Source organism: Labrus mixtus, chromosome 15 (genome assembly GCF_963584025.1).
Source record: "Labrus mixtus chromosome 15, fLabMix1.1, whole genome shotgun sequence".
NCBI classification, from domain to species: Eukaryota; Metazoa; Chordata; class Actinopteri; order Labriformes; family Labridae; genus Labrus; species Labrus mixtus.
In genome coordinates this window covers 7,376,856-7,400,742 of record NC_083626.1, presented here as the reverse complement: position 1 = coordinate 7,400,742, position 23,887 = coordinate 7,376,856, and the positions used below count along the sequence as shown (strand labels likewise).

At 40.9% G+C, this 23,887-nt stretch overlaps 1 protein-coding gene across 10 annotated transcripts in view; it reads right to left on the bottom strand.

Moving 5' to 3' along the window:
• The window catches only part of LOC132989741 (potassium voltage-gated channel subfamily KQT member 2-like), a 27,543-nt gene extending 3,772 nt beyond the window's left edge, over positions 1-23,771 (bottom strand). The window contains exons 1-17 of one of the 10 annotated variants that reach the window (XM_061057544.1): positions 22,875-23,771; positions 12,220-12,310; positions 12,003-12,129; positions 11,451-11,626; positions 9,957-10,082; positions 9,732-9,842; positions 8,253-8,348; positions 7,733-7,827; positions 6,562-6,621; positions 5,892-5,921; positions 5,157-5,210; positions 4,123-4,328; positions 3,035-3,082; positions 2,753-2,770; positions 1,871-1,976; positions 934-1,065; positions 279-347 (exon numbers count right to left, since the gene is read on the bottom strand). In XM_061057544.1, coding sequence (XP_060913527.1) covers positions 279-347; positions 934-1,065; positions 1,871-1,976; positions 2,753-2,770; positions 3,035-3,082; positions 4,123-4,328; positions 5,157-5,210; positions 5,892-5,921; positions 6,562-6,621; positions 7,733-7,827; positions 8,253-8,348; positions 9,732-9,842; positions 9,957-10,082; positions 11,451-11,626; positions 12,003-12,129; positions 12,220-12,310; positions 22,875-23,173 — 1,844 coding nt within the window. In that variant the 5' untranslated portion in view covers positions 23,174-23,771. The remainder of the gene's footprint in view (positions 1-278; positions 348-933; positions 1,066-1,870; positions 1,977-2,752; positions 2,771-3,034; positions 3,083-4,122; positions 4,329-5,156; positions 5,211-5,891; positions 5,922-6,561; positions 6,622-7,732; positions 7,828-8,252; positions 8,349-9,731; positions 9,843-9,956; positions 10,083-11,450; positions 11,627-12,002; positions 12,130-12,219; positions 12,311-22,874) is intronic. The other 9 variants (XM_061057545.1, XM_061057547.1, XM_061057546.1 and 6 more) reach the window with 9 other exon arrangements.
• Positions 23,772-23,887: the final 116 nt, after the last annotated feature.

The window sequence follows — 23,887 nt, the reverse complement described above, 5'->3', positions numbered from 1 at the left end:
CCTCCACCTTGTGGTAGGGATATGGTACTGCAACATGTAGGGTTCAAAATAGCTTCCAAATATCTACAGGGGACGCCATGCACGAGAGAGTTATGATGACATTATATCAGTGTGATTGATCCAGTTTAATGAGGCAGGTCAAGGGGCTTGAGCTCAAAAGGGGTTCCTTCAATCCAAATAAAAAGGTAGCATGTAACGTCTATAATATATCTACTGTGTCATAAGGAGCATAATGCTGGTAAAAGAGAGCATCTAGAGGTGCAGTCTATTAACCTAACCTAGGACCTTCAGTGGACTTCTTATGGCGAGGTGTTGATGGGGGAGGGGGCCCCACAATCATATCTATCCTGGCAAGGCACACAGAGACGATATGAGTGCAATGCAAAATGAAGCAACGAGGGAAGAACATCAGCTATGGAAAACAAGTTTCAATATATTCCACAAACACTTGCTTCATGGATGAAAAGTGCATTATTTCTCTGTTGGAATATATTTATTCTGCATGTTAGACCTCGAGGGGATTCAAATGTGGGGAGCTAATTTGTGAAAAGTTAAACTGACTTGTTGAAGACACGGTGAGTTATACAGCAACATTATATATAAAATGCATGAATTAAGAAATTAGTCAAATTTTAAAGGTAAAAGATCTAAAGAGCTGAATACAACACATGGAGTTGGACAAATGAAACAGGCAAATCAATGACTTGAGTGTCACAACATGTGTGTATCCAGAAACTCCACAAACACTGTTACTAAATCACATCATGACTTTTATTCTAACTGTACAGATGAACAGAACTGTTTCTTAAAATGCTTCAATGTATACAACATATCAATACTGATATTTAGGCTCTAAGACGTTAGGTTTATCACTGAGTGTGGCTCAGGATTCAATTAAAAGAAAAACATACAGTACAGTGAATGTGCACTTGCCTGGACTGCAGGTTCTTAATGCGAGACAGCATGTCCAGGTGACCTGCAGAGTATTGCTCTATCACATCCATGACGTCGTAAGGCCGCAGGCTCTCTTTGAATCTCCTCTTTGACACCAGAAACCTCATGATGCTGAGGAAAGGAGAAGGTATTTTTACATGTGAAACAAAGGCAACATGACACAGAGACAGTTCTGTGTTTATAATGTGGACATAGGTTTTATAGAGTTCTATTTATAAGCCATGTGTTATAAGCCATTTTCTGAAAACCCCAACAACCAAAAAAAAGTTACTATATTAGGAGGAGACGGTTCATATTGCTAAGCCTCTATACTTTTTAAAATGCCACCATTAAAGTGGTAAAAATGGGAACAATCAAGAAAGTATTCTTCTTATTTTGACTGCTTAACCACATCCCCAGTTTGGGTCAGAACTTCATTGAGATCAAATCAAAGTTCTTCATCACAGCTCCTCCAATTTCTTCTATAGCTGGGGTTTTTTGCTTCTATATACTGAAGCCACAGCCCCCCAGGCAACCTGATACTTACCTGCTTGTGGTAACCAGCCCTGAAAGGTTTGGTTCCTTCAGCACCAGTGTCCACCTAAATATTCTTAAGTTGCTGTGCATGGTTGTGAACCCAACCCAATCTAGCTGATTTCATTTCACCTCCAGCACAAGCTGCAGGTTCCTCCTTCCCAGGGTCCCTTGACCCCTGATGATGGTGGGCCCACTTTTTTTTATCAGATTGTATGACTGCTAATGTTGCTTACTTGTATTAGCCATTGTTGTATGTTCCTATCTCAGCAAATAAGTCGAGAATGAGGCATTATTGATAGCAGTGAAACATAGCTAGCATAAGATGTTCATGCCCTTTTTTGTCTCCATAGGTGAAGTATTGCAGAGCTATACAAATACAGGTATTGAATCAAAGCCTTACCAGATCGCCCTTATTGTAACCTTCAAGCCTGGTGGTAATTCTTGAGTGAGAAAGTCGCAGTGGCAGCTCTTATCATCACCAATTTCCTCTCCTGGGAGGCTGGCCTCTACAGAACAAAGACAAGGACACTCTTAAAGAATATTTCATTTTTGCGCATGACGAACAGGGTCTGCAACAGAAGCAATGCGGAGCTCTTGCTTTTAGCTTTAAAAGGTGCAAAAATTCAATTACCAAGTTGGTTTCAAGCCAGTTAGCCAGTTTGTGAGTGTAGTGAGCGGGCTTTGTGGAAAAACATATGGAACAAGGACTTGGTGCAGAATTGAAGGATAGTGTTGATGGGACACAGCTTTACCTGAACCATTTAGAATAAGTGCTCTCTTCCCACCACCAATGACACTCTAGATCAGTACTGTAACTTACAGTTTAAGCATAGCCAGAAGACTTTTCTATGGGATTCGAGCATATTGCCAACAGGCATTGAGGTCATGTATCACTGCTACTCAGAATCTGGTGGGGAAATTGAGGTCTCTTCATGCAGCCTAAAGCAGGTCTTTGGTGCATTTTGTCTCTGGGTTGATTTGGATTCTCTTGGCACCACTTGACTTGAACCCCTTATTAACTTAGCCTATCCCTGATTAAAGGCATTCTTTACAACCCTGATAAATACTTAAACCATTACATGCTTAGCTAGTGTCATGCTTTAGTCTTTCGCCATCATCAGAGGGGGGAACTCATAGAAGGAAAAAAATCCAAAAAGGGTTCATGTCAAGTGAACAAATCTCAGCAGATTTCAGCATGCAGGGATCTCAGACCAGTCACTTGTCTTTTGAAAATTCCCCTCCCCCCACAGAAGCCAACCAACAAAATATCCCAATGTCTTACTTATTAAACCTTCAATTGCTGCAAAGAGAGAGAAAGGAGAGACATGGGAGAAGATTTGTTATGGATCCTAGCAGGATGACTGCAGCAGACAAATCATTTCCAAACATGGGAACTTTTGGATAATGTTGTCATGTTTGAAAGGCCTGGTATCTCTTCTCTTACATCTACACTTAACAAGCTGCATATCGTAAAAACTTTAACACGTATGGTAAAACACAGTCTAGACAACACTGTATAATATTCAAATCTAAATTAAAGACATGTCATGATGACTTGTCTAACCTGGAAAACTCTTCAGTCCAAAGTCTTCCTCCTGCATTTCAATCAGCACTTTAACATGCCATGAGGCGGAAGAAGAAAAACAACTAATGAGAACTGGTTCAAACTGTTGAACGAAAATGCAAAGAAATGGAGAAAGAGAAGAAGTATAGTTGTTGATAGTGATACAGTGGCCTGGATGACATATGGATGCAGCTGGGCTGAACACTATCATACAAACCAAAGGTTGTCACAGTGAAGACTTTTTTTGTCTTCAGTGTGTCGTGAAAATCTCTGACTTTGTTTCAAGATAAGTTACAACATATAGCTCTACTAACGAACAGTTATTTGTGACATTCATGCCAACAGATTAGATATTAAAACAGCATTAGCGAAGGAAACATACAGTATATCAACAACATATATCTGCTTGCAGAATCACGATTAAAAAAACATTTCTTGTATTTTCAGCATCCATGGTGTCATGGGTGAAAAGCCTTTGTCATTTATGTGACTATCAAAATTTAAACAGGCAGTTACTGTTAGACATGCTGCAGTTAGCATTTAGCTCAAAGCAACACTCTGCCTTAGAAAAGCTAACAAAAGCAACTGGCATTGCTTAGTCTGTTTACAATTTGGGGTATTTATGATTATGATTTATGATGATTTAGGAAGTAACAAGTTAAAACCACTAGTTACCAATACGTTAACTAGCTAGTCACTAGTTAGTTAGCTAATTCACTAGTGAGTGTTAAGCTGCTTATAGGTGGATTTTAAGCTAATTGTCTGGATCATAGCTACATATTAACCATAAAGACTTGAGAGGATTTGATCTTCTTATTTAACTCTCGGTAATAAAGTAAACAGACGTCTTTCATCTTAGTTAGGCCTACATGTTTCATGATTGTTTACATGCTGTCTCAGACCATTTGCACCTTACATTGTTTAGTGAGTATAAAAACAAACACAGACCATTTATAATGCAATGAATAATAAGCTAGTAGCTGGCCCAGAAACAAAAGTAGAAGCAACTGGTACTGTTCTTGAAAAGTCAATAGAATGAATAATTGATGTGGTCTTGTGTCATTCTGTCCTGTGTGGAGTCCCCTCACCCTCTGAGTTTTGTCGTGAGGGGCCGCCTCTGACTTTGAAAGCGTGTTTTGGCGTTCTGTTCTTCTCTGTGAAGCTCCAGCTCTTGGCGACCTTGTTGGGACTTCCTTCAGCCCCGTCCTCCGCCCCTGGAGACTGGGCCTTCCCTTTGACCACGGGAGCCTTGGAGGGACTGGGAAACACCTTGTCCTTCAGACTGGCCTTCCGACTACAGACAGCAGGTAACGAGAAGGGAAATGTAACCAAGTAAAAACAGGTTTGTTACAGCATCATCAAACTGATCAAAATGTATCATCTGTAACTTCATGTCTTTTCCTACTGCTTTGTTGTTTTAAGTGATTTTTTTATTTTTATTTAGCACTAATATGATATTAAATCTTACCTCAGCAGCAACGCAAAATGGGCAATGTCCTACAGCAGAAGGAGCCATGTCCACATACCAACATAGTGGAGCATTCAGTGGGTCAGGCAAGCAGCAGGAAGCTACAAGCAAGCATGCACGGGAAGCAAAGTGACACTGCAAGTCTCAAAAGGAGGAGCCGTGGTCTCGCTCTATGCAAAAAATGAACACAAATCATGCAAAATAATTCACCATCATACTGTTTGCTCCGCCTGATTACACGAGAATCGGTCAAAGGAAACGCATTGTTAGGTAGTCAGCAGTATGGCCTGCTGAACAGAAGTTTATGAGGGCTGAAGAGGCAAAAAAGGCAGCAAGCAAATTAACGGCATAAAGACATAACGAGACAGAAACCATAAATCAACTCTGACAGGGCGCAAAAAACAGATATATTTGCATTTCATCAGAGAAACAGGTGAAAGCTATGGGTAGATAAGCTGTTGGGTTCAGTAAACAAACGTGTCTTGTAGACATTATTGACAGTGCTGCTTGGATAGACTTTGTGAAATGTTGTCTGTTGCCCTTTTCTGGGATTTTGCTATCTGTACTTGTGTTTAAAGAGGGAGCAGAGACAGGAGAGTAAGGAGAAACACAGACTTGCAGTGCATGTTGTTAGTTTCTGTGCAGCAACTATACCTAATAGTTCTCGGACAGCACCCGCAAAGTCTGTCTTTGTGTGCATTTTCATTACTGGAGTGGTGGGCAGGAGAGGAGACACAAAAAGATAAAAAAGCAGTGGGTACAGTCACAGAAACAGCAGTGTGTGCCATACTGTGTGCCAGTAACACTTTATGGTAACCATTACCGTGGTCATTGTTATTTGCAACCTCAATGTATTTTTTAAAAATATGGATTTCATTTTTAAGTCGGTCATTTCTTGACAAAGTTAAACAAAAGATGCAATTAGCATGTAACGAGATTAGTCACTATAAAGTGTTACTACAATATCATTCATTTCACTTGTTTCTTAAGTCAAAAACAGTGTGATAAATACTCAAGCAAGGCTTTAAAGTGTTCAGAGTCACTTCTTCACAAGGTGGTGCTGAGAGCTAGAGGATCAAAGAACAGCTTATGGGTGAATATTTCATAAAGCTGTGAGTCGGGAGTGAGGCCAAAGAGAGCTGATCTTTGAGCACCACGTGAGCAAATGCAGCAAGACCGTTCTTGAAGGAGGCACCCAACACACAGTCACATCCATGTCTAACATACAGGACATACGCACGATAACGCACACACTCAAACACACACATACAGATATGTAAGAGTGCACACACTCCTTCAAGAAGAGTGGCTCAGCAGCAGCTAAGAGCAGAATTGAAGAGAAGCCAAAGGGAGGTGACGATGGATAAAAGAAACATTCAGATCACAGACCTGGGAGAGGTTTCAGTTTGAGACTCTTTCCTGTGAGGACAGAACAAACCGTCTGTTCAACAGTACAAGTCAGTCATGCATCCCACTGTACTGGACGTATATCATGTTCAGCATCCCTCTGTGTTTTTAGGGATGAGTTTGTTTTAAATTCAGATTTACTCGCATTAGAGAGCATGACTATCGGTAAGGTTGAGCCCCATGGAGGCTATAGTCCTTGCAAGCGGTCGGCCAGGATTGAAGTCCGACCTGTGGCTCCTTTTCTGCATGCCATTCTCCACTCTCTCTCCTGATTTCATACTCTATCTACTGTCCTATCCAATAAAGGCAAAACAGCCCAAAAATAAATGGTGAATAAATGATTACAGAGATTTTCTTGTGTGTTTGGTTCTTATGTTTTGTTCTTATTTTGCTTGCATGTCAAAGCACTTTGTAAACATCCCCTTCTTTATCTGTCTACGTCTTATAAAATAAATGGTGGTCAACAACAATAAAGATAATCGTGATGTCATTTTCCCTACCAAAGGCAAAAAGCTTCCAGTTACATTAACATTCTTGTCATCATGAGGTCATCATCATCATCTTACTCACTCTGACGGTCATGTTTATATCGGACTAATGTCTATAAACAGTCATTTGTATGTAGCTGATGATGGTGTCTGAGATTTGATACCTGAATGACTTTCCCTTCAGATTCCTCAGCAGGTCCAGCTGATTCAGAGGCGGGATGAGTCTGGGAAAAGAAAGAGAGCATCATGTCATTCTGTCGAGTCACTTTCACCCACTCAGTGCTGAAAGGTTACATCTCGCCGTCGGGCATTTTTCAAAGCTGATTCCATTTAATTTGGCAGTTATCTATTCTGCTGGTCATCACCTTTTCACCTCAAATTAATCTGGAAAGACAGAACGTTCTTTGTTGCCATTTCCAAACAGACACAGAGTGATCTTTTTCTTCTTCTTCTTCTTCTTCCAGGCACATCATAGAAATCTTTGTTGTGAAAGTCAGCAGCTTTTTTTTTTTTTTTTTTTGGCTGATTCATTCAGCTGGACTGTCATGTAGGTGGTTCATTTGACAAAGTAGCTACTGGCGTAGTTTGTATTTTGAAGAGCATTTCAAAGAGGTTGTGGTGTCGCTGCCAACACCATAGTCATTCACTGTAAACTAACAGAGTGTCACTGTTCACAGCAGACTGTAGTATCTTATTCAACAAGAAGATGAGGACACGCAGACGGCTCACTTTTCTACTTAGCTTGACAATTTTAAAACAGATTGCAGAACTTGATATGGGACGACTATGGAGGCTAAGAAAGAGAAGTGATTAAATGACAATGTGCTGATCCATTTTATAAGTCTTACCTAAACTATCAAACTTTCTCATATGTTTCCATGTTAACATCCTGTGTATCCACGGCAATGATAAACATGTCTTGTCCGTCATGGCTGACTCCACTACAAATAGACTGATTATAACTTAAAAATTACAGATTTCTCTGGCTTTGATAACTTTTGGAAATATTTGAGATAATGTAAGTACTCAAGAAAAAAATATATATAACATTTAACGTTTAGTCAATGTTTAATTAATTTAGATACTTCAGTGTAAAATTCTACATATTGTATCTTTAAAGAAATTATCCCAAAAATTTTTTTTTAATCAAATAGTGTCAAAGATGAAAGAGATAATAAAGATGAAGCTGGCAAAAACGTTTCCTTGCCTGTTTTTAAGTCATGAACACAGGAGAGAATACAAATGAGGCCTTAGAAAATGGATCAATAGAAGCCTCTCAGAACACTGTAGAAACTAGTGTTCATTGAAACAGTGGAATAAGGTGTAATCACTTACCTGTACATGGGAACAGCGACAGTCTGCTCGTAAAAATCCCAAGTGCACAGCAGGTCTGTACGGGACAGGTTGGTGGCATAAAACCTCCATGCACCCTGGATGGAAAAATAACAATATTGTCAAAATGAAATTACAAAAACAGAGATGATCTCAGTTAAGCTGTTCTCACATAAGCACTCTTTAAAATATCTAGATAATTTCAGGAGGACTGCTCCGGATATTATCCCGACCTGGCTGTTCACACATGCACCTCACAGCGGGAGACTATCCCTGTCAGATGGGAGGGGGGTCGGGGAGTCTCCTGAGGTAAGATGTGACTTATAAGAACAACGCAGAAACAGCGGACAAAGTAACAGAGTCCACTATACAGAGAGAAAAATGTGTCTGTTTGCGTTCACACATGTACAGCTCCTCCTGGAAATATCAGGAGTATTTGAGGAGTTTTCTGGAAGTGTGAAAGCCCTATTATATAACAGAATACATACCATGTTGTTATCTACTGTTGACAGATTGTATATACCTGTATGAGGCCTGCTGCAGGGTTACGTCTCTTCTCAAAATGTTTCTGTCGGTGTTGCTCCTGAACTTTGAGGGCAAAGCCAGAACCCAGGATGCCCTGAACAGATAAGCAGATGAAGAGAGACACACAGAGCTCATTTAGTGATCAGGGAGGTTCAGTGACCCCTACAGGTCTAGAGTTGAAACTGCAAGAACAACAGAAAGCCTCATCAAAAAAAACAGAGACACATTTATAAATCCATTATAAAAATCTAGTAAAGACATAATAGCATAGATCTGTACATCTTAAATGTTCTGAGGTAAAGGTGAGAGAACATTCTGATTTCCTCTTCATAAATCAGAAGTCAACTCATACAGCATCCAATGTGTGTGATAAACTGAGCAGGTGTTAGCTGCTTACTCAGAGCTTACTGCTTTGTATGACATCTTTAAATCTTAGATGACACCAAACATTTAACAGCATCTCACAAACACATCAGTGGCTGGAACAAATGCATCAGTGACTGGAAGTACGACATCATGAGATGAGAGCTTTCTGAATGTAAAGGGAGAAAGGGGCCGTGTTTTTCAGATTTAGAGGAAGCTTTTAGTTTATTTCTTTTGTCTGACAGACTCACAGACTCACTTGCTTAGAGTGCTTTCTTTTTCAGAATGACTATAGCTTCATAAAAACTGGGGACGAAGTGCAATGCCTCTAATGGTATATAAATACTGCAAATTTTCCCATACAAACAAGTATTTAGAACTTTACTTTTTAGTGAAACATTCACATCACAAAAAAGGACAGGCGTAGCCACATATTTTGCTAAATACTCTTATGAAAAAAGTCCATCCTCTCCGTCTGTTGCCTGCTCCACTTTTCAGAAAATGTGTGCTCAAACAAGCCGTTTGCAGATTTTCCCTTCATGACATCACAAAGGGCAGTAACCCCTCCCCCAGATGGGTGACATTCCCACAGCTAGGTGTTTGTTCTGCCCTCTGAGTCTGCCTTCTCACTGTATATGATTGGGAATGGTGCCTTAGCCACTTCCAGAGAGGGGCGTGTTCAGACACAGCTCATTTACATATTTAAAGATACAGACACAGAAACAGCCTGTTCTGAGCAGGGCTGAAATAGAGGGGTTTATAGGCATGATCAAATACAGGATCAGAGTGGTTTTAGAACAAGAACATTCACAGACATGTTTCGAGGACCTCTGAGACTTATTGAAACTGGTTAAAGAGGAGGAGAATATGTGACCTTTGAATTAACAATGCATAGGCTACATTCTCTTTCGGTGTTCAGGGTCCAGCTAAGCTTAATAATGTTAATAGATCCACAGCGTTGCCAAGCAATAACCCCAGATCAATAATGATTCAACACCATGATGGATGGAGACAGAATTAAGAGAAACAAGACAGCTGGTATTCAGCAGTTTAAGCGTTGTCTTGTGATTACAACACTTGCTTTAAAGTCCAATCGATGTTCGTTCATACTTACAGCAGGAAGTGCAAAGAAGGCGACTCCGATCATGCTGAATGTCGCCGCCAGCAAGCGCCCATTCCAGGTCTTCGGGACCTTATCGCCATAACCAATGGTGGTGAGAGTGATCTATTGGAAAGATGGATCAAAGTCACTACTTGATTTGAGTTGTGTGTTACAGTTTCAAGATATTTTAACCTGGAATTAAGAGGAACTGGATTTTTAACTGCGTGCATGTCTCACCAGTCCCCACCACAGAGCATCAGCGTAGGTCTCAAACTCGTCGTTCGACTCCTTTTCCACAGAGTAGACCAGAAATGAAGCCAGGATGAGGCACAGGAAGCCAATGTACCACGCCGTGATGAGCTCCTGCAGAGAAAACCAATACAATCAGCACTGGGGAATGCAAAGTAATAAAGTGTCATCCAGGAGGCTGCAGACGTTGGTGATATAACCCCTGTGAGTTTGTAAAAACGGCCGTTCTGTAATAATATTGGACACGATTGTGTGAGACGGATGGCCTCTGCGGCAAACCAAGTATTTCATAAACATCTTTATTTCCCTCGACTCCACGCCTGCTGCACACACCCTCCCTGCTCCAGCTCACAACATCACACACTGAAGCAGTAGCACATTTCCCTTAGAGTATTAGTGCATGCAAATAATTCTATTTGAAAGCTCATTAAAATCACAGAGAGAAAAATGTTTTTTCCTCAGCATGACTGAATTACTTGGCTGGAAAGTAGCACAAACAAACAGCTGAAACTGTTATTGCTTTAAACCAATATGAACATGAGTCTTTTTTTTTTTTATTACTTGAAGTCGTCTCTTTAAACTTCTTTTGGGGAACATTTTGGGGACCTGAGACTTGAAAAAACTTAAAACTGAGGCTAGGTTCACACGGCAGGTAAAGGTGACACAAATCAGATTTTCATTGCTCTCATATGTGACTCAGATTTGACTTCAGGCCACTGTCATGTGGTCCTGAATCAGATACAGATCAGATTTTTTGCACTGTGACCTGAGTTCTTACAGGGAGGTCAGGAGGATCAGTCAGAACCGCCACAGTTCTGCGCTGGCAGGACGTCACTCAGGTGTCACTTACACTCAATGAAAACAAACTGACCGCTGCGATGGAGGTAGTCAGGGTAGGGACAGTTAGGTTTTTGTGCCTGTAAGTATTTGGGGGACACTTCTGTACGAGCAAAACTTGAGGGGTCGAACGTGGCCACAGAAGATCGTGGCTGCGGTGTCAAGATAAAGTGAAGAACCTTAAAGCTAGGTTTAAAGAAGATATGGGACTCAAACCAGTTGTGGTTGTAATGGGATCACCGGCTTGTTTTTTACAATGAGCTTGACCATATTTTGGTTGATAAATTGTGCTGTTAGCCCCAGGAGCTGCTTGATAGCTTTGGCAACAGACATGATACAACACACTGCCTTTCAGCTGGTTATAAAAAAGATAACATGTTCAAAGTTTACATAAAAGTCTGACACAAGCCACATTTAAAAAGTAAAAGCAAATGGTAGTTCTTGCAAAAATAAGAACAAATTCCATTTCACTTCATAAATGAAAAACATTGTTTCATTGGCTTGGGAGTTAAAGTCCTGTTAATTTGACTGTGCATTTCAGATACGATTTAAAACACTTATTTACTATTATACACACCAACTTATAAGAAAGGGAGGATTTCTACAAAAAATAACTCTGAGTGAAGTTCTACAACAAAAGGTCACCTTGCTGTGGGCATAAACTACAGATCCGAGCAGCTTCCAGGTGCCTCCACGGCGGTCCATACGCAGCATGCGAAGGATCTGCAGGAACCTCAGACTCCTGATGGCCGAGGTGGCAAAGACATTGCCCTGAGATCCAGCAGCCAGAACAGATACTGAGGCAATGAGCACCATGATGTCTGCAGAGAGAAGAAAACACAATCATAGAAGTCCACACACGCTGAACAGCCAGGAAAGTAAGAGATAGTATAACCATGATCCGATCAGACTGGATTACCAACACTTAACTGTGCAAGCTGAGAATGATTCTTCTTGCTATGTGAAAGTTGCCTACAGTAAGTTACTCGAGTGGACAACTTGATTAGAAGTCACACATATTCATTGAGGTTCTGACATGACGTGAAGGAACCACAAAGAAAGTTTTCATATCCTTATTCAAACTCTCTTGCTTTTAGAAATGGAAGAAAAAGAAAGACATCTTTTTTTTGTGTTTGGGAGAGAGCAAGGTTAGAGAAATGACCGCCAACAAAACACCGCCATCCCCATTTTTTTCACCTATGACACAGAAAGGCTTTCTGGCAAATTTTAGCCTCCCTCTCCATCCTCTGTAGCGACAGCAGCAGCCGGCGGCCCATATCCTCACAATGTACTCCACTCCAAACACGACAATGGTCACAATTTCCTGTGGAACAACAAGCCAGAAGAGCGGGGTTCATCCTAAGAGGTGAATGCATATAGAGAACAGGTCAACAGCGAATAAAATTATACGTACCAGGATGTACAAGGCACTCTCTGAGCTATTTTTGAACTCTTTGATGGTGGCAAAGACTGAAAGTATGAGACAGGAGAAGACCAAGAGGAAGCTGGAAAAGAGAGGGGAAAGTATAAAAACAGTTATTGTCTCTTTTAAAGGTACAGTATGTCACAGTTAAATCTGCATTTTTAGATACAGCTTTTCCAGTGAAGCACATTCAGTGCATTTTTATGTGCCCAAGCAGGATGCAACCACCATAATGTCAAGACAAGAGTGTCAATTCATCAAACCCAAGATGTACTTATGTCCTAATATTCAATGGATGTCAGCCAACTCTCTCAGACATTTCCATATTAGGTTTAACATTCAGCTGCTCTGATGGCTGGGATAGAATAATGAACCATCTGCTGATCTGTATCTAAAGCTTAAGTGGGGACAGTTGGGGACAGGATGAATAATTAGAGCTGCAGACCCCAGCAGTGCCTTTATTAGTGGAAACAAGCCAAACTGCAGCGGTTCAGATGGGATGAGTAAATAAGGGAATAAGTTAGTTCAGGACAAAGTTACTTGAAAGAAGAACCAGAGGCGATGATTGTCCAAAGCAACCAATTGGAGGGGACGACTTTAACTTTAAACCACAGCCGTGGCTAAAGATGTGCAAAGTGCTGTCTCATCTGACAGCACTCACTTATAGGACATTCATAACATAATGGTGATGAACGTAGGGTTGGAAGCTCCCCATGTGAATTCAAGCCTTGGGCCCTAACAGACTCCAGAATAGTCACTGAGAAGAACTGATGGCAGGCAAGCACATACAACCTTAATAAAGTGAATGATCATTTGAGCAAAGATTTCACCAGTCCTTAAATATAAAACCCCCAAGTGATCCAATGTGAACACCTCTACACATGCACTCTGAAAATCCAATAACCTGTGAGAGTAAAACATGGACTGACATCAGTCGACACCTCACATCAGTAGACCGAGGAAGGTTATTCGCTGACATTTCAGCAGTTCTTCCAGGAAAGACAGAAACACATGAAGCACTCTCCTTAGAGTTTAAACAAGTTAAGATGCCTTCTGCAGAAGTCATTAGTCAAACTTGTTATCAAGATCACGAGCAATATTGATAGCACAGAAGCTGCAATTTTTGATGAAGCTTAGATGTTTGACAAACAGCTTCATATTGAAGTACTGTGGGGCTGTAGAGATGCTCTAGCCTTTGTTTAGATCCCAGCAAATGTCACACCAGCATGACTGAAATACTTTTTCTGGGAGAAATGAAAATCCTTTTGCAATATCTATAAAAATATCTATAATTCCCCATATGGTGTAGCCCTACAGAACAGGGTTCAAAGTGTAGATTGGGAAAATAGCACCCAACAGATATCAACTAAAATGAGAACGATACAGAAAACATCCATTAGACTAATTCATCTGGTCAATGTTACTCTTGAGGTTTGACATAAACAGATTGTGCAGCCACACCTCTTCAACCTGCCTGACACGATCAGCTGAGTGTTACAGGATGAAAGATAACATGGGATGTAAAGAGGAAGAGGCACAGCAGGGCCCGACCTCAGGGACCTCCTTAGAACAGATCTACTGAAGGACTTGGAAAACAAAGCTAATGGAGCGAGCCTGGTGAAATTCAATACTGGAGCAATGCAGGACTCCTAATGCAACCAACATTAATCATAGCGATAAGGTGGACTGATGGCATGGACGGCCTCTGCACAAGTGGTCCATCAATTCATTTCCTGCCCTGGGTCACGAGGTTCAGGAGCCTATCCCCCTGTCATCGGGTGAGAGGTGGGGTACATCCTGGACAGGTTTCCAGTCAAATGCAGGACAAACAACAATTCACATCTAGGGGCAATTTAGGCTGCACTCACACTGCAGGTAAAAGTGACACCTGACAAAACCTCCTTCCAAATGCATTTGAGCTGCAAGATTTCCCGCTCTCTCTCTCGGCTCTTTCATTGCCAGTTATGACCTGCAGCAGTACTGCACTCTTCCTCAGCAACACCACCAACCCCAGAATCCACCTGTAGGCTCCGATTCATCATCGCATCACTCCTCAAATTTCTGCTTTTGAATTTAAACTGCAAGGAGTGATTAGGGTGGAGCCTAGATGCCAAACACAAACTATGTTCTGGTGCAATAAATATTTTTAAGTATGGGAATGTGAGTTGTCAGACTGAAATGTGTAAATGGCTCGACATGATCGCGCTGGATTGTAATTCTGCTGAAATCAAAAGGGAAACAAACAGATTTGTTCTACAAGAGCAACTACGCCTCGAGATCCTTCTGGTTCCATTCAGGTAGATTTCCTTCCTCCAGGAAGTTTTTATTCCTCCAGTCTAAAGTAGTATCAGATTCTTCACAGGGTGTCAAGCAAGTTCATCCAATTGTTTACAATCAATTTTTGTCATCAAATAGGCTCATCCATCCTCCTCCAATTCCCTCAATAATGATAGCTAGAATCTATTTGAGCTCACTGCAGCTCACCTGATGTTTTTTTCTTTTTCTTTTTTCTGGTGCTGTGCTGCAGTTTCTGTTTGGCCACATCAAACTCCTGGCAGCGGCTGTTGGCTGTCAGCCAATCAGTATAAGGCTGCAGAGATCCAGTTATGCAGCAATGATAGATCCCTGGATAACCTACTTCTATATGGTTTTTTTTTACAATGCTACATCAGACATAAAGACAATAACCAAATGCTAAATGTTCTGAGGAGCCATTGTTTGGATTAGTTAAACCATGTGACCTCATTCACTCTAACATTTACAGTACAGTATGTGTGTGTGTGTGTGTGTGTGTGTGTGTGTGTGTGTGTGTGTGTGTGTGTGTGTGTATGTGTGTATGTGTGTATGTGTGTGTGTGTATGTTTTCTAGCATCTCATACATCATTGATGGATACAGCAGTCAACGCTTGCTTGGTAAAACAAGAGCTCTGCATGCACTAAGAAATTGTTTTCATACATTTTCCCTTAAATAAAATTTGAATTGTACGTGACTGTCAGATGTTGAACGGCTTCTCTTGTACATACAACATACAGTCAGATTTGTTTTAATTTAGAGTCACACTCAGGGTAATTAAAGCATCTGAGGAGTAGTGTTTATGTTTTGGTTGTTTGTAGCTCCATTTTGAAGTCCATTGTAATTTTTTCCCCTTCTGACCGAGTAGGTTAAATGATGTTCTAATTCTGTCACTAGTGTTGAAGTTCATTCATACATCCACTGATATCTTTACACAGATTCAGAGCTCTAAGGGAATCAAATGCCTCCAAACCTTTTCAGAGAAATATTGCATTAGGGCAACTCTGAGACGTCTGACGTCCCTGTCTGTAGCCTGGGGGTTTATTTAGGTCAGTCTTTCAAGCTGTCACACACTTCACATCTTGTCCTACAGCACTTTGACTTGTCACATTGACTTGTCATGCTAGCATCTAAAAACTGAAACATTTAAGAATACTGGAAACACGTCAATCAATACATCTTTTACTTCAGAGCACAAAGGTCTAAACCAGGGATTCAACATGAAGTCCCTTTAAAATATCTTGCTAATCGAAAAGGCATCTCAAGACTGCAAAAACATTTCTAATACATTAACACCAATGTGAAAGTTGAGTTTGTTTTTGATGAGCTGGGAGAAAAACAAACAGTTTTAAATGACAAGGGGCTCCCATTGTTCTTAAATGACAGTGCTCTGTAAGATCTCTTTAAGATATCTTAAGCACATGTAACCAGTGAAATTAAGTGTAGTGGACAAAGAAGCCTTCTGACTGAGAGTCTAATCAGCATATGCAACTTCCCTGACTCGACCTTGCCGAGCTCATCAGTACCTACTAATGAGGACACTCGCTGATAAAGGAGAGGGACAGACCCTGCCTCCTAGAGCAGTCAGACAATTAGTTTTTACAGCTACTCGCCTTTCCTCTCTGCTTCACCATCAGCAGAGTGGAGCCTGCAAAGATTCATTTATACCTCCCCATCATGCTGTCTGTGGACACACACAGCAGGCAGCTCGTGGTTAGAAGGATTGTGTCCAACTAGAGGAAAAGCTCAAAATGCATGAAGTGTTGTCATGAGTGGACAAAGGAAAGAGAGCAGTACCCATGTCTGTTTATCAAAAATAAATCAATGCCGCCTTGAGTTTGGACACAAAATGTTCTTTACAGTGTCGCAATGTTATGACTGGGCAGCTGTGTGTAACTGTGGGATTGAGCTAAGGTGTTAGTTTTTTACTAAATGAATCTGAATTTGACATTTCAGAAATCAGCTCATGTGCAGAAAGATGGGTGTGTAGACCCATGTGTATTAAATAGTGGATGTTACCACAGGGTCAGAGGTTACGGCTGTCGTTGCATCCTTTTTAGGCAATCCATGCTTAAGTACAGTATGTAGTTACTGACATATCTCTACCACAGCAACCAGACATCTCTTTTAGCGTTCAGTTGCCAAAAAAGACACTTCAGAAATGTTTGATCATTGTTATCATAGGTTCATTTTGTTAGAAGCCTTTGTTTTACTAACCAAAATAAGTTTCCCACATAATCTCACAGTTGCTGTGAATAACAGCTGCACAAGGGTAGTACCAGTGTTAGCTGATTACTTAACGTTTGCCAACAACTTCTCTCCAGCTCTCAACTTTGTCTGAATGTTGACAACCAATATGCAAAAAATTGTTGCTCCAAAATGATTGTCCACTAAATATGTCTGTTTAGCTGAGCTAATTAGTCCAAAAATAAGATTAAATTCAAACTTTTTTTTAATTTGATTGCTAATTTTTCAGGCAAAACAAGTCAAACTTGACCTTGTTCCTTGTTCTAAAATCTGAGAATCTGCTGCATTTACTTTGTCATAAATAATAGGAAACACCGGGACGCTCTGACTCTATCCACTGTCCTATTTCTCCAATAAAAGCCCAAGAATAAATCTTTTAATAACAAGAAACACCAAAGCTTTGGGTCTTGGACAATTTGCTTGTTGGTGAATCCCCAAACTACCAAATAACCCAAATAACCTGTTGATTTTAAACTTTAAACGAGGTCAGTAAGCCTAAGTAGTGTGTGTGGGTTGAATTTTTTAAAACCTTTTACAGGTTCAGGTTCACTGTCCACATTTCAAATATCAATCCTAAGTAGTTGAACATCTCTCGGCTTTAGCTTCATATGAGAACACAAACATAAGAGTGCTATCAGTCTTCTCATTTTCATCTTACTCTGCAACAAGCAAATAAAGTTTGGCTAATGGTGAAACAATTACATTATTTTCGGGACATTTCAAAGTATATCTTTGGGCAGAAGATATTTAAATATTGCAAAGTTTTCATCTTATATCTGAAGGATCGTTTGCTTCTATATTTAACATGTTTCAACTACGGCACACATCATCAAAAGATCCCTGTGGTCAAAAACACACACGTTTTTTTTTATGCTATCTCATGTGGATTGCCACCTCCGTCCCAAATAAAATCCCACTTGGACTGATCATCCATTCTGCAGTCAACAAACAGCAACATATAAAACATCCACTTGATGCCGGAGAGGCCCAGACGACATGAGTAGGAACGTGACTATTTATCAATCGAGTCGAGGGGGGCTGTTGTTGGAAGCGGAGAAGACTGCATTTCCTCCTGAGCTGCAGATAAAGAAACATTGATTTGCCTCGCTCAGCACAACATTGGCTACCCAGACGTACTCATGTCATCACGCTAAATTTAGACTGCTACGAACTCAAGGAGAGCAAAAGAGGGTGTTTCACAAAGCAAACAGTGACTGTGAAGACCATGTGCCAGCACTGCAGCGGCCCCTCTGTGATCATCCTCAGGGGATGTTTGATAGTGATGATGACTTTCTGGGGCACTCATCTTGTGTAAATACATACAGGAGTGACCCTGCTACTGTAGTTACTTTCCCTGTGTTCCCTGTGAGCCACTGTGGTGCAGGAAGCCTACAACACTGGAGAATATCAAAGAGGTTTTCCTGTCTTCAGCTCTTTATCTCTAGTGTGCATAACAAAACAGCAACAATCTGCAAATGAATAAATAAAGCAGGCTTAACAACAATTACACATACCCAGCCTACACCCATCATGTAGCTTTAGATCAGTCTGCAAAGTGAAACTATACCAGTTTATAACTCTATATAGTAGTATGCAGTAGCAGAGCATTCAGGCCGGTTACATCATGCTCCAATAATAACAGACTCCAGTCAGTGTTATGTGGATAAAAAATAAAATGTACAGGTGGAAGTTGGGACAAAAACATGGAACTTGGGCAGTAGCAGAAATCATTCAGTATAGGACTAAGTAACAGTTGATAGTTTTCTGCAACCTGGAAAATCATTTTAAGAAGATTACAATTTAAATAGACATTAATGTGAATACCAATTGGTATCAAATATTCCAGGGTGAGAAAGGGAAAGATAGAAAGAAACAGGAGAAATTTAAATAAACAAAAAGGTGTTACAGGCCTCTCACATACAAATGAAAGAATTAAATGACTGTGTAAAAATATATGAAATGTAAGTTTGCACATGACAGCCATTTGTCCGCTGGTCTTTACATACACACATACCTGTGTGTGTCCGCTTATTAAAGGTCACATATTATGCAAAATACACTTCTCCACGTTTTTCTAACTCTAATATGTGTCCCTAGTCTGTCAATAAACCTCCCAATTATGAGAAAAGTCCATCCTCTATGTCTTCTGCCTGCTCCACTTTTCAGAAAATGTGTGCTCAAACAGGCCGTTTGGAGATTTTCCCTTTATGACATCACAAAGGGCAGTAACCCCTCCCCCAGGTGGGTGACACTCCCACAGCTAGGTGTTTGTTCTGCCCTCTGAGTCTGCCTTCTCACTGTAAATAATAGGGCATGGCGCGAGAAAGCCCGAGACACCCAAGCCCTTCCAGAGAGGGGGTGTGGTCAGACACAGCTCATTTACATATTTAAATCTACAGACACAGAAACAGCCTGTTCTGAGCAGGGCTGAAATTGAGGGGTTTATAGACATGATCATGATATATTAATTTGCACCTTTATATAAAACAAATTGGAGATAAAAGACTGAAAACAATAGTGGCCCTGAACAGCTACCTTGAGGTCCTCCACAAGTTAAGCCCCAAAGATAAATTCTTGGACCTACTTGATTAACTCTTGTATAAATGATATTAGCTTATCACTGTACAGAGATACATACAGTTCCTCTGTATGCAGATGACACTGTCTTTATTCTTTTTCAAACTGTATTCATTCCACCACTTTCATTGCTGTTTTTATTTAATCTCCTTTAAAAACACCTCTCTAATTTGAATCTGGTACTGCATTGCCCAAAGTTTAGAACTTTATAGGTTGAGCTTTTTATGAATTATTTTGGATGTTTTTACTCTATTGCTTCTGTACATTGGCACTATTGTGTTTGAGGATCCTCTCCCATGAGCATTTAAACAAATAAATTATATTGAAGAGGCGGATTATTAGCCACTCTAAGCTAATTGAGCTTTACAATTAAGCTGTTGCTTTTACATTTCCTTTTTTACATTTAAAGGGTGCTAAATTGACCTAGATTGATTTCATGGGAAGTCTTGCGTCACAATAAATAATTTCAACATAATTAATCATTTAAATAACCTAAAAGCTTTCTGGGTCTTTTCTTTAAAAAAAAAAAACAGTTGACACAATCCTTTCCCTGCCATAACCTGATGAAAGGACTCAGCATTCAGACTGTAGTATTCTCTTTCCATCTCTTCTGCTAAAGCAGACCACTCCATCACGTCTCAGCAGCTTGGCAGCCGGCATCTGTCTGCTTCTGTCCTCGCCTTATTTCTTTCCCAGTTTGTCTTAAGCCAGCCAGCTCAGCAGAATGGTGAATAACTGGACCGTGTCCTCCATCTGTCTCTGTGAATCACTTTGTGAAATTTAACAGAACGTTTATTTTGATTTGCCTGACTGATCACTTCCTCAAAGCTTTTTGCCCCTCCCTTCTTCCCTCTAGACTGCCTTTTTTTCACTAGTAGTTTTTTTCCCCCACTTTGGTGCAGAACTGGCACGTTTCTTCATCTTTTCTACATCTGCAGAGGCTTTTCAATTTATTCACACGGCTGGAGCTTCCTGCAAGACGACACACACTAATGAGGCTCATGCTGAAGCCAAACTAGAGAAGATTTTAGAGCCTTGATCTCAGTATTAGTAAGAGAACATCCCAGCGCTTAGAAGAGACGCTACCTTGAGAGAAATCAGAGGGCTCTTTTAAGAAATCGTCCCGCCTTACAGAATTTGTATTAACTAGAAACAGAGAGACAACTTTGATAGCAAAGTGTTTAAGGAAGACTCTTCTCTAAAACGTTTGCACAGATTGTCTTTTCACTTGCAAGATTTCAAAATGTTCTGTTACAGTTACAGTATGCTGCTGCATATTACACAATGATTAAGATTTACATGCCCATGATTCTGATATCCTTGACCGCGGATCACTGTGTCTCTCTTTTTTACTGATGTTGGACCACAGACAGAACGAGAGGCAGAGAAAGGTTGGCCTTGCTTTTAGATAGAAAGATTGAGAGAGAAAGAGAGGTAGAAAGACGGAGAGTGCCCTTGATATAGGTACTCATGTTCCACATATTGATCCCTCACACATGCATTACAAACGAGAGAAAGGAATGAGACACCTGCCAAACAATTCAGGAGCGTACACCCATCTAAGAGAAATAGGTATTGTCTGAGCACGAGCACATTATGCACAGCAGTGTTTGTCAGTTCAAGGCAGCGGTGTCATTTTGTTTGCCTAACCTTGTGTCTTTCGGAGCAGAGAGATAAGTTTAAGAATGAAGGATGAGTGGAAAGATCCCAACGAAGTTAGCACATGATAGTTTTATAAATCAGCTGGCTGGCTGGAAGTGGGGAGAGTTGGGAGATTAAATGAAGTGTGGTGACTATGAATAATGTATCGAGCAGACAAATGGAAGAGAGGCAGGGTCGTGGTTACTCTGCAGATGTTCTCTTGCAGGATGGATGGCACTGCTTCACCTTTTTACAAATTTGTTTAACTAAAGGTACACCTTAGGGACTTTTAGCTCATTTCTTCACATCTTTGAAATCTATAGAGTGCTTTCTTGTTTAGTTTTTTTCAGATTTTAAGCAGCTTCAGTTTAGCTGGCCCTGCCCCAGCTAGGTTTCTTGGTGTAGTTTAGCTCTAAATGCCATATTATCCGACAAAAACATCACCGCTGCCTGCATCAGATTCAGCCATGAAACTAGCACCCCATCCTAAGAGCGAATCCTGACCGGTGAAGATCTCCCAAAAAAAAGCAAAACAAATGTTGAAGAAGGAGTTCTAGGTAGCTACTATAGTATTCAGTTAATATTTCAGCAGCACCCACAGGGTGTGTGTGTGGTTCAACATTAAAGGCTCACTTCTGAGCATCCAGCCGTCTCAGGGGAGCCGATATGCTGCGTACAGCGAATTCCTTAATGATGAGGCCATTTCGGCACCTCACTACCAAACATGTAGTTTCTCTGAATCAGAGGGATTGAGGCATGATAGGAGGTTGAACTGCCAACTGCAGTTAGCCCGCCTTTTTGCTTGTAGACTACAACTAACATCTGCAGGCTGCAACGCTGTAATTATGCCTTTTCATCGACATGAATGCACAAAACTACTTCAAGTGACACTTACTATGTCTATAAAAAGAAAACTCCCACTTTTCCACTTAACCTAACTATCGACTGAAAGTAAAAACGGTTGAATAATTTCTTCTAAAATTCTTCAAAAGGTTTTTCAACCAAGAGAAACTAACTAACCCTTTTTTTTGACAAAATGTCTACATTTCCAGCAACATATTGACATTGTTAGGTGATAGGGTTCTACTTAAATGAACAATTGATTGTACAGTCAGAATTCAAGGAACTATAAGTTTGGATACCTTGGTGCAGATTCTACAGTGAGTCTAACTTTATATAAGTTCATCACTAATTTACAACCCTTACACTAAAAAAAATGAAGGCATTTCTCTCTCAAAAAGTTGCTGTCATAGGTGAGAGACGACTCAGAGGTCACATATAACCAACCTTTTTTTTATTTATGATGCAATCAGAGTCTGATGAAAAAAAAATCGTTTGGCAGCTAATGTTTAGTAGGATACTTGACTCAGACTTACACATAATATGAAGCTAGACATATCAGCATGTAGAATCCAAAATATTCTCTGTGCTTGCACATACACTGTGTGTAGTAGAGTCCACATGACCGTGCGGAGCTGGACTGCAACGTCAATTAGTGAAAGTAATGATGCGGCGCGGCGCTGTCCACACACCGCGGTGCTGAAACGCAATGCTGCCGCAACACATGGCAACTCTATGAACTATAGAGTGTAAAATGTTTACCATGTTCTCCATCATCATCGTGACCAGTTAAATGGGAACAGATGTCAAAATGCCAGAATGATATTTAGGCAAGAGTTGCAGCAGCAGAGTTGGAGCAGGAGTTCTGCAGGTGAAGCGATACCACTCCTATAGCTAGAGCAGCCTGGCAGCATGACAAGGCTTAACTCTTCAATGCGCCATCTGATTATGAGCTTAAATATAGACTAAAAAAACATATATGCACATCTGAAATAATGACACAGTAAAGTAAGAGGCCAAGAAAACAGAATCAACATGCATCACTTACACATAAGCGTGGTATATGAACGCCCATCCCCGCGGTCTCTCCAGCGCATTATAAAGGAAATTCTGTAGCTTCCGATAGCTGGCATTTTTCTTCGACGGTCTGGGTCTACCTGCGGAGATGCTGGACCTCGGTCTGCAGAGGATGGTGCTCCGCTTGGTGCTTTCAGATCCCGCAATGAGCAGCGCCCCATCCCTGCTGGATTCCGGAGCTCCCGGGTCCAATCCTACAAAGCCGACTTTGTGCTTCTTCTCTCCGGCTTGAGTTGGGTAAACCCCGCCGTTGAGAGATTTCTTCACCATTCTAAAGTCGAGACGACTCTGACGAGGAGTTGTCCGTGTCCTTGCCGCGGGGATGCATCACCGGTGCTGAGGGGTGTGTGCTGCTGCTCTGCTGCTGCTGCTGCTGCTGCTGCTGGAGGAGGATGCAGTCGCTGTCGGTCCCTCTAGAAAACCAATTGCAATAACCACGCGAAACTGCACAGTGTAAGCTTTTACCTTAGCCCCTTCCGGCTGTTTGACAAACAGAGCAAGGAGAGAAACACTCGAGATTCTCACTCCACAGTCCAATCACGTTTGCCATCAGCAATTCGTATACAATCTAGCTAATGGCCCAGAAATGACTTGCACTGCAAAGTTCATTTCAACATTTCAACCAGTCGTTCTTCTGGTGCAGTTACATTTCAGCTGGGGTTGTCAATTTGGATCATATGTCAAATTTAGTTATTGATCAGACTGAGGGGATCATTACTGTACCCTTTCTCCAAACATCTATCCTGAGATAACCTTCCGCCCTCTCCACTCAAGTCCAGCCCAAATGAGTAGCTGCAGATACTTCCAGTCGATGCCTCATGCAATATTCACATGTGCTGCTCTCTTCAGTCATGTTAATGGACATCTAACACTGTGTGAAGTGGTGTCTCTAAGACTGTCAGTCCCTGATTGAGCAAAGGTAATAGAGTTTGTTTCTGTTTCAAAATGTGACATTTCAGACATCTCAGCCCTCAGTGCAATGCA